Genomic DNA, 11,159 nt, shown 5'->3' on the forward strand with positions numbered 1-11,159 from the left:
ACTAATTATAGTTATTCTCTATTACAGTTTTTAAATTTAATTAAAACATAATATCATAAAAATATCGTTCTATTTATAATTTCTTAAAAAATATGCAAAGTCAATAATAAACAACTATTATTTAAAAAAAAACATTCAAATTCTACCCATCTTTTGGACATATATCCACGCATCAAATTATTTCTATTTTTACTTCCCCAATCAAATTTCTTTACATTTTCAAATATTTTATATTTATTTGTTCACTATTGAAAAAACTACATTAATAAAAAACCCTTTTAGGCCACCGTTTAGGAATTCCAGACAGAAGAAAAACAGCCACCGCGCAGGTCCGTTCGTTATTTCTTTGCTAAGATTCTGTTTGAATTTGATTAATGAGTGCTCTTTTATAAATTCTGAAAAAAATATATGAATTTGATGGAATCTTGGATTTTTTTTGTTCTGCTTCGCGTTGTTGGATTGGATATCGGGGTTTGTATGAATTTGATTTGATTTGATTAATGGTCTTGTCTGAATTTATTAGATTTCTCAAGTTCAATAACTCATTTTTAGGTCATGTAATCATTCTTCTTGGAAAAAAAGTTGCAACACTACTAAAAATAGTAATGTTTTCATATGGAAAAATTACAAAGTTCCCAATAAGAATATGTTTCTTAGTGAGTTGGTTTGTTGGGAAAATCATGTTCTATAGCACCAATTTCCATTAATTCACGGTTTGTTTCTAGTAGTGTAATTGTTTTTTAATCCGGAGAACAAAACATTGATTGATTAATGATGTTTAGACGGAAGAGATAATGTGTGTGATTTTACTTAATGATGTTTTGACGAAACAAACAATGTGTATTTCCATTCAAAAAGGCAGGGAATATCGACTACTTGAGTTTATATGGGGTTTGACTAGTTGGAGATTTGAGATTTTCTTGTTCTAAATTTTGAAAAACTGCTTACTATTTTTTTTATGCCTTAGTGAATAGAATTACTTGGTATGTGTGCTGGTATAAGATAATGGTAACTCACACTGTTATGAAATTTTTTTTTCCTCTAGGCTTTATATCTCAAAAAGGGGTATTGTTGCGGTTATCAACAGTACATTGACGTTATGAATACAATTATCGTTTTTTATCAACAGGTCATAAGATGTTATCCCCTAATACACTTGATACTTAAATGTGGGGCGTCACACGTTTTTAATTTTAAAACAATCACGCTGTATCCTGAAGAAGGCGATCGGTTTAATTGGTGGAAAAAAAAGAAAATGAACAACACACTTCAAGGGGTGTGAATTTCTCTTGTTCCTTTTTACCCTGTATCCCACTTATAGATGGCTAGATACTGAAATGTTAAATCTGAATTGAGGGCAAAAATAAAAGCTTTTTGCTAAATTATGTGTTTCCTATGTTACACGCCGAGTATATGTTGCAGATTGGAACCCTATTCACATTTGGTAGATCAAACTGTAATCAAATATTCTGTAGAATTTTCAAGGGTCCATGATAGCATAATATTTAAATAGCAAATAATGTGTCATTTTCCTATTGGATGATCATATCATCTTGCACATCTTGGTCTATCTCTTCCATTTTTAACAATTTCACTGATTGGAGATGAAACTCAATGAGTATTGCAATCACTTATGACCTATGTTGCTCGGACTTTTCAAAAATGTCAACGGGTGCGTGTCGGATTCTCCAAAAGTAAAGTAGTGTATTTTTGGAGAATCTAACACGGGTGCAGCAACGAAAGTGAAGAGTTTGAGCAACCTAACTTATGACATTACACAGAGAAATGTAGGCCCGTTGTACCAAGTTATCATTCTGCTGCTCTAGGGAAGTCAGCCTAAATTATTGTAACTGTTTACACTGACTCGGGAGCCATTTCAGTGGTAGTGCTTTTATGTTTCTGCACACACATTTTTTCTAACTGTTTCATGTTTTCATTTTCTTTAGTTCCATTCATTTTCTCTTCTTTTCCCTTTCTAAATTAAACTTGTATTACTCTTTTCTGTTCATTCTCATCGTCTCCTAAATCATTGTTTCACATGATTCTTTGTTGACTTTCCTGTCAAATGATTTAAATACCAGCCTTATTGATCTTAAATTCGTTGTGGTATTTGCTACAGCAGACAGCACTAATGTTTCATAATATGGAGAGTGTTACCAATGTCATGGAGTATGAAATCCTAGCAAAGGAGAGGTTACCCAAAATGATATACGATTATTATGCCTCTGGTGCAGAGGACCAGTGGACACTCCAAGAGAATCGAAATGCGTTCTCTAAGATTTTGTAAGTACTTCTATAAACGTATCGACACTGTTGGTATTCTGACCTATTAACCTGAAGCATTTGAAATGTAATAAGATTGCAAGTTTGAAAAGAATTATCTTCTATAAGCCACTAAGATTTCCTCTTCTTCCAAATAGGTTCAGGCCCCGTATTCTTGTAGACGTTAGCAATATTGATACAACCACAAGTGTCTTGGGATATAAGATTTCAATGCCCATCATGGTTGCTCCGACTGCAATGCAGAAAATGGCTCATCCTGAAGGTATCTTCTATGGTTTGTTTGAATTATGGCAAAGAGAGCTCGTTGAGTTCTATCTATCGTTAGTGATTCGGACATGCATGTATGGATACTGGTAGAGGAGCTAAAGTCTGCTGTTCTCATCTTCTTCGTTTCTTATTCTTGAAGGGATGATTACCCCGATTGGTATTAAAATGGTGCTCATCAAGAAAGTTTGGATGGAACACATTGTTTGTTTTCGATGGGAAACACTCCTGAAAATCAAAATTTGAAATAGTTTACTTTGTTGTTTAGACTTTAGAGTATGTAATGCCATTTTTCAGAATTACAAAGAGAAATTATTCCAAATTCTAGCAAGTGTTTCACATCCTATCTTGTACAGTTGAGAACTTTGACTTAGCACGTCTCACGGAAAAATTACCAAGTGAGCTCCTTCTTTTAGAGTTATATTTGTCACAAAAACACAAGGGGTTCATATCAGAAGCTTTAACTTGTTTTTTTCAATAGCTTTATGCCTTAGGTAGGCAACTGTTTGAATGTGGTAGCTTCAGTTAATAGCATATGCAAATCTAAATAACTATCAACTTCAGATGAACTTGAGACATGGTTAATACTGTGACTTTTGAGATTGTAAGCGATATTTGGCTGGAATAGCAGCATGTTTCTCTTATTTTCGTTAGATGGTCTGATTTGGTTCATTCAGATATTGGAAGTTTTTCAATTTGCGTAAGTGACCATAATCTTGTGGTGACCAGTAACTCTTGTCTTATAATCTAATACTTTGATGCAGGAGAATGTGCAACAGCGCGAGCAACATCTGCTGCTGGTACCATCATGGTTTGGATTTCTATAGCCCCCCTCTGTGCCTATAGGCTATAGCCCTAAATTTCATTATTTACATACATATCCCTGCTATCAATTGAAATTTAGTTGGTTATTTTAGACATTATCCTCATGGGGTACTTCCAGTGTAGAAGAGGTTGCTTCAACAGGACCAGGCATTCGCTTTTTCCAGCTCTATGTGAGTTTATCTGTTCATTGTTCATATTAGCTCTTATCTATTCTGTGAAGTAATGATCAAAAGGCTTAAGTGCTTTATTTATTTTCTTACCTTCGATGGATTTATAGTCATATTACAGAAGTCAATTATGGATGTGAACTAATATTGCTTTTCATGCAATTAAACAGTGAGAGAAGAGAAGTAAGATAGGAAGTGTCTCAAGAATTGGTTCATTAATCACATGCAGTAATTTGAGCTACGTGAAATAAGGAAGTTCCCTAGTTGTAATGGCATGAAGTTCCCCAATTGTAATGACATACTCTACTACTAACTATTAAGAAAATTCAATCAAAATATTCTTGGTGATTCTCTTGACTTTCAGAAAGTTCATTAAGAATTTTCTATGCAACACTTATAGTGATTCTCTCCTTTTTCAACATGCTGCTTCAAATGTTAGGTGGTAAAACAACTTAAGCCGCAAATCAGAACTGGAAAATTGAGTTGAATATCATAAAAAGTAGCTGCTTAAGAAGCATTCATTTGGCTAATATTTGTCTAAATATACTGTCTTTGGATATAAATATGCTGCCTTGATAAAATTTAACTGTGGTGCTGTGAAACTAACTTGGTTGTGTTGAATCCCTGAGAAGTGAAGGAACTTGAGGAATTGGATGCCACTAGTTTGACTAGGCGATAAAGGCAAATAAGCTGCCAACTTGACCAAATCCCTTAGTTTTGGACTCTTCTGATGCCGCACCCGTCTTGGATTCTTGAAAAATACACTACTTTTGGCGAATCCGACGCGCACCCGTTGGCATTTTCAAAGAGTCTGAGCAAATCCTGACAAACAAGATTTGGCTCGGAGTAGGTGTTGATTTGACAATGACATTACCAGACAATGACATAGTATTGATTTTGCAATAACTTATCGCTGACTGGACAAAAGTAATTTGATGACTTGACAGGACAGCTGATGTTAACATATAACAGAAAAGATAGACATCGGAAAAAGGTGTGCTGCTGGAATGGTAATTGGAAATATACCAGAATAGTAAAACGTGAAGGGAATTAAAGCATTGGTCAGATGGGCAGCGTAAGGCCACTCTCCTGGATGCAGAATCTGTTTAGATCTCCACCAAAATCGTGGAGGCTCTGATACCATATGAGAAGAGAAGAAATAAGAGAGTTTATTATCGATTGTTTTTGAAGTCATTTTTTGTGTCTTTGCCAAATCTTTGGTCTTTGTTTCTCTGGTTAATTTCCTTTTTTCTTTGTTTGTCCTCTGATAACTACACCTACTCATTACTACCAGATATTTGTATGACAACTGGTTTAACATGCTTTCCATTTTTAGATGAGGTTATTATCTAGAACACAACCTTGAAACCTTTAGGCTATTATTGTACATTTCAGGTGTATAAAGACAGGAATGTCGTTATGCAACTCGTGAAAAGAGCAGAAAGGGCTGGTTTTAAGGCAATTGCCCTTACTGTGGATACGCCAAGACTTGGCCGTAGGGAAGCTGATATTAAGAACAGGTATTTGGCACAAGTATCTATTTTAGCAGTTCATGATCAAAAGGTTCTGATTGTTTAATTTGGTCTTTAGCTAGTCTTTTTCCATAAGCAGAGTTGATTGATATGGTGGTTTCCATTTGGCTACTGACAGGTTTGTTTTGCCACCTAACCTGTCACTGAAGAACTTTGAAGGACTGGATCTTGGAAAGATAGATAAGGTAGACAACATAAAATTCAGACATACTTGAGACTAAAGTTTTTAAGTTGTGCATTTTTTTCTGACTGCACACTTTGTTTGGTGAACCTGCAGACTGATGACTCTGGACTTGCTTCATATGTTGCCGGGCAAGTTGACCAGTCTCTTAGCTGGAAGGTATACTGCTGTTTTACTTCATCTGTGCAGGAAGAATGGATGTATACTTATTGTCATCTGAAAACTCTCTTGTTAAATTTGGATAGGATGTGAAATGGCTTCAGACAATAACACACTTGCCAATCCTACTGAAGGGTGTATTAACTGCAGAAGATGGTATTCCAAAATAATATACGTGAACACCCTGAATTTTTTTCTCTTCTTTCCACCTCCCTCTTTCTTTAGACCTCCAGTTTCTTCTGGTCGATTGCATTGAATGACTTCCCTTCATTGACAAGTTTAGCAAGACTAGCTGTAGAATCTGGAGCAGCTGGAATTATTGTGTCGAACCATGGGGCTCGACAACTTGATTATGCTCCTGCTACGGTTATGGCCTTGGAAGAGGTTAGCTTACTAGTTTATTGAATCTTTGATGCCTTCCTCCGTTGCAAAATAGTTGAACAACACTGCTCAACTGTTATTAAATTGATGGATATCACAAACTTTTGTATATTGTCTCCCCTTTCTTTTCCCCCCTCATCTATATAAGCATGTAGAGAGTTATTATCTTCACCAGCTGTGCGTAGTAGAAAAGCCCGTAAAAGTTAAACTAATGGTGCTTTTCTCTTGCTTCTTTCTGTGCTTCCTTCACTTCCATCTGTTAAAAATGCGGGGTTTGGGGTAGGGGTAAAAGGGAGAAGAATGTAAATTGTGTACCAGGTGTGTGACTTTGTTACTGGCTGCTTGTTCTATTGCAAGTATCTATTGCTAATCAACTCGTTGAACCTTTAGACTGCTTCTGTCCTAGTCATTTTCTTAATCAGATCTTTGTTGTAATTTTCTGTTTTATGACAAATAGTTTGGTTAGCTTGAGCCCTTGTCGCTTAATGCATGTAGGGGGCTGGGGCTTTCCCCCCATGACCTCTTTTAAAAGGAGTGTCTGAGATCATAATCTTCAGATGTGTTTCACATGAACTTATTTCTTGTTTCTTCTGATAATTTCTGCCTCTTAAAAATTTGCAGGTCGTCAAAGCAGTTCAAGGAAGACTTCCTGTTTTCCTTGACGGTGGAATTCGCCGTGGGACAGATGTCTTTAAAGCACTAGCTCTGGGAGCATCTGGTGTATTTGTAAGTAAAGCTACCACATTATGTGTCACTAATTCTAGAGTGTACCTACTTCAAAAAGAGACCAATTTACTCGCATTCTTATTTAATTCACATGATCGAATGTTCTCTTCTTCCTCCCTTGCCATATTTTCATTTTTCTTCATCCTCCCTACCCTACCCTACCCTCCTGTCATCACCTCTTACGCACATCATATCTTTAAGGCTAATACTTTTACACATAAATCGGACGTTTTTTCATTAGGACAAAAGAGAGAATTTGTGTGGAGGTGCTGACAAGCAACTATTTTGCTTGATACATTTACAGATTGGAAGACCAGTTGTGTTTTCATTGGCTGTCGATGGGGAGGCAGGAGTTAGGAAAGTACTTCAGATGCTTCATGATGAGTTTGAACTGACAATGGCCTTAAGTGGTTGTCTCTCAATCAAGGAAATTAGTCGTAGCCATATCACAACTCCTTGGGATCCCCTTCGCATCACACCCCGGTTATAAGCTGATTTCTCAACTTCATGCACATGATACATACTTATTCAACAATAAAGGTGCCCCCTGTGAGAATAATGACCATTAGTTCGTCGTCTTTTTATCACAATGGAGAAAAACAAGACGTTACACCGCTCTTCGTGAACGAAAATATATTGCATTTAGCAACTTGAAATTGCACTAGAGCCAGATATGTGGTTCAGATTTGACACATTGTTCCAAGACAAATGCAATGTTGCCCCAACATCTTCTAACATTGAACTATTAAGGCAAGGAACTTTTGATGGAGAAACACAAATAAATGTGAGGGTGTTAGGCTAAATTTATAAGTTGATTTATAAATATTTGTGGCTTATTTATGTTTTTGGTTAAGCTCACAAGTCAATCATTCAAAAGTTGTATGTTATCATTTACAACTTATGATTTTTCAGCTTGTTAGAATTTTGTTCATCTTTTATTTGAACCAAAAATATTTGAATTTATTGTTTTTTTGTTTTAAAAAATAATTAAGAATAATTTTTTCATTCTGAAAAAAGAACACCTAATTATTGCTACTCCATCCATCTAATTTATATGACAGTTGATAGTTGAAATTTCATGAATCAACATGAATTTTCTATGATTGAGATGTTTTTATACGTCTTTTGAAACATTCAAGGGCATTTTTAAAACAATCTTTTTATATGACTGCTTAAATATTTTTAGAAGACTTAAATTTTCAAACTCTAGGACACATCAAGAAATGTTGCCGCCGTGGAGAAACTTCCATTTTGCCTCTTTCTTTTTTCTTTTAAATTTACTCTAACTAACAAATAAGTACAAAGTAATATTTTCTTCTGAAACGATTTTATTTATTTTTATTTGATAATGTTGATCATATATATAAGATCGTTTCATTTCGATAACGATAAAGTTTTAATGAAACTGAGAAAATATTTGCATATCTTAATCTTTCACGAATTAAAGTAATAAGATAAATATTTGTTACTATAAAAATTTATTATTAAGAAAAAGTATGGTAAAAAAAATATGGAATAATATACTTATTTGGAGATAGAAAATTCTTGGCTCATTTAATAACGTTTGAGGCATTTTTCGACTAAATTATTTACGATAAATTTTTTTAGATCAAACTATTAATTTAGAGCCTGGGGTTAAAAAAGATGGTAATCAATGAATCATCATTAACTATGTTTCTAATGACTTTTATGAGTCTATCACAACTCAACAAACCAGGTCCCTAAACACAAGCACAAACGCCACATAAAGTAATGCATAAAGTAAACAAAAAAGGACATTTACATGGAAATTTTCTTGTTCATGGGAGAAAAAAATCACATACTACCTCACAAGATTTCAACGATAATTCCATTGATCAACAAGTCAAGATTCAGATTCCAAAATTCTGTAAAGTGGTAATTAAACTCTTAATGCCTCTCCCTTCTAACACCTTTGTTACAAGACAACCAAACAATAATTTTATTCCACTACACCAACTAACTCTAGCTGATATAGACTTACTTCAATAAGAAGTCGACAAAGCTAACTCTAGCTACAAACTTAACTCGACAATGATTACAACTGAAATGATCTAAATTCCTTTACAACATATGAATAAATCTTAGACTTATATTAACCTCACATAGCAACTGAAGACTTCACTTGATCCCTCGAGCATGTTTGTTGTTGCATTAGAGAATATCTGCCTTTTATGAAGAAAGACTACTTTGCTTTTGTGAAAAACTTGATTAAAAAAACTAGGTTATTTATTTTCAATTGACCAATACTAAATAGTAGTTCAACGCCATTGGCTGAGATCTATGTTTCTCAGTTACCATGACTTACCAACCACTGTAGTTGTGGCTGTAGACAATAAAATTCGCGTCGAGAAAACAATAATCAAGAACGGAAAATTATAGCAACAATCGATTTTATTATCTCAAGTGCGAGTGTTACAATCTCTATAATTCCTCTGAATTCGCCTTTTCAAATATAAATTCAAGGGCTTTAAAGCTTGTTCTTGAATTCGGTGGTCTTGATCTTGATCATTCTTGAACTTGAATGCTTGAATTCTTAAACTTGTAGTTTTGTAGAGAATTAAATGGCGTTTGTACCATAGAGTTTCTCTAGCTTCTTGTTTAGAATTTTCTGTCCCTTTTCTGAATTATGAGGACCCCTATTTATAGTTTTAGAATAGAGAAGTTGCGATTGAAATAGGATTCCATTCAGCCAATCAGATTAAAGTGACATGTCATTTGGGCTTTATGGAGCGGGCTTGTCATCTTTGACACATGTCATGATTCTATTGGTTTTCTTATTTGACTTGGCATGCCACATCATCTGCACACGTGGCGCCATGATGGGCTCTAGAATGAGATGAGATTGGGTTTAACAAATTGGGTTCATCCAATGTAGCCCAAATCAATTAATTTAGACTTTAATTAAATCTATATTTATTGGACTTAAATATTTAACTCAATTATATTAATCCACAATATTTATTTGGATTAATATATTTATGAATCAATATAATCCGAATCATTTTATAAATTTATATTTAATAAATTTTAAATGATTACAAATGCCCCCTGCTTCAAGTCTTGTCGAGATATTTTATCTTTTAGAGACTAGGCTTGAAGCATTAACTAGTTACTAAATTACCTTAGTTAAAAATGAATTATAACTGAATTAACAATTGTAATCCTACTCAATTTCATATTCATATATATGTTTTATTGCCCAAGCCAAAAAGAAATTGTAATTGAACTAGGAGAAGGATTCTATCCCACCACATGACATCTATAAATAGATACATTGTCTCCATAATTTTATCTTCAATTACAGATTGTGAGCCTACGATGAAAAGGGCATACTCAAGGTAATTTTTCTTCTTTTTTTTTATTTATTTTCGTCACTTTTTTACAGCTTGACATGTCTGTCGTAGAAAATTCATATCTCATTGTAGAAAAATCGAAATCATGAACCGTTTGATTTTTCAGAAACTAGACTTTTAGATCTCCAACATACCCGAAATTCAAAATTTAATACCTTTAGAATCTTTTTAGATGATTTTTTGAAGTTAGCTCTAGATTCTGTCATGCTAAAAATTCGTCACTTTTTTTACAGCCTGACATGTTCGTCGTAGAAAATTCATATCTCATTGTAGAAAAATCAAAATCATGAACCGTTTGATTTTTCAGAAACTAGACTTTTTTGATCTCTAACATATCCAAAATTCAAAATTTAATACCTTGATTTTTTGAAGTTAGCTCTAGATTCTGTCATGCTAAAAATTCGTCACTTTTTTTACAGCCTGACATGTTCATCGTAGAAAATTCATATCTCATTGTCGAAAAATCAAAATCATGAACCGTTTGATTTTTCAGAAACTAGACTTTTTGATCTCTAACATATCCAAAATTTGAAATTTAACACCTTCAGAATCTTTCTAGATGATTTTTTGAAGTTAGCTCTAAATTCTGCCATGCTAAAAATTTTCAGATTTGTGTGACTTACTAAAAATCTCGTGTCTTGACGTAGGAACAGCGAAATCACAATCCACTTGGTGATTCCTAATCTAGACATAAAGGTCTACAACACATCCAAGATTCAAGATTTAATACCTTTCGAGTCTCAAATATCTTGACAGGTAACAATCTCTCCTTCACTTGTATTTCCTTTTTTTTTTTGTAGATCAGCAAAAGGAATTTTATATTTTATGGAGGCTACATAATGGAAGGATTTATCACATAAAAATGTGCTTAACGTCCATGCGTTTAACAAAATAAATAAATAAAACTCTCAAGGTGTTCCATGGCCCCGAATGCTTAACCAACTTGATGCTTTACTAGAATACCGTGTAATGCTCCCGCCTTGAAGATAACCTCAAGATTTTACAAGGTCCCGAATGCTTAACCAACTTGAAGCTTTTACTAGAATACCGCGTAACGCTCCCGCCTTGAAGATAACCTCAAGGTGTTATAAGGTCCCGAATGCTTAACCATGAAGCTTTACTAAAATACCGTGTAACGCTCCCGCCTTGAAGATAACCTCAAGGTTTTACAATGTCCCGAATGCTTAACCATGAAGCTTTACTAAAATACCGTGTAACGCTCCCGCCTTGAAAATAACCTCAAGGTGTTACAAGGTCCCGAATGCTT

At 34.3% G+C, this 11,159-nt stretch overlaps 1 protein-coding gene across 5 annotated transcripts; it reads left to right on the forward strand.

The window, feature by feature from the left end:
* The first annotated feature begins 217 nt into the window (after positions 1-217).
* On the forward strand, positions 218-7,481 carry LOC107029033 ((S)-2-hydroxy-acid oxidase GLO1-like). 5 transcript variants are annotated; one of them, XM_015230329.2, is made up of 12 exons: positions 218-329; positions 2,123-2,283; positions 2,421-2,545; positions 3,312-3,358; positions 3,465-3,542; positions 4,935-5,059; positions 5,190-5,256; positions 5,349-5,411; positions 5,498-5,567; positions 5,695-5,795; positions 6,414-6,518; positions 6,823-7,481. In XM_015230329.2, the coding sequence occupies exons 2-12, from the start codon at positions 2,132-2,134 to the stop codon at positions 7,006-7,008; spliced, it is 1,119 nt and encodes a 372-aa protein (XP_015085815.1). In that variant the 5' UTR covers positions 218-329; positions 2,123-2,131; the 3' UTR covers positions 7,009-7,481. The 5 variants fall into 5 exon arrangements, with proteins under 5 accessions (XP_015085815.1, XP_015085814.1, XP_015085811.1 ...); XM_015230328.2 differs by having other exon boundaries at positions 226-329; positions 2,120-2,283; positions 6,823-7,008; XM_015230325.1 differs by lacking the exon at positions 218-329 and adding an exon at positions 403-471 and having other exon boundaries at positions 6,823-7,454.
* Positions 7,482-11,159: the final 3,678 nt, after the last annotated feature.

This window comes from Solanum pennellii, chromosome 8 (assembly GCF_001406875.1).
Source record: "Solanum pennellii chromosome 8, SPENNV200".
In the NCBI taxonomy this organism is placed as follows: domain Eukaryota; kingdom Viridiplantae; phylum Streptophyta; class Magnoliopsida; order Solanales; family Solanaceae; genus Solanum; species Solanum pennellii.

Bases quoted from the DNA above. Each gene is read 5' to 3' on its own strand.
- LOC107029033 (XM_015230325.1), top strand. From the start codon at position 409: ATGAATTTGATGGAATCTTGGATTTTTTTTGTTCTGCTTCGCGTTGTT. The intron at 5,412-5,497 runs GTATACTGCTGT...AAATTTGGATAG, and splicing joins ACCAGTCTCTTAGCTGGAAG to GATGTGAAATGGCTTCAGAC. The intron at 5,568-5,694 runs GTATTCCAAAAT...TGACAAGTTTAG, and splicing joins TGTATTAACTGCAGAAGATG to CAAGACTAGCTGTAGAATCT.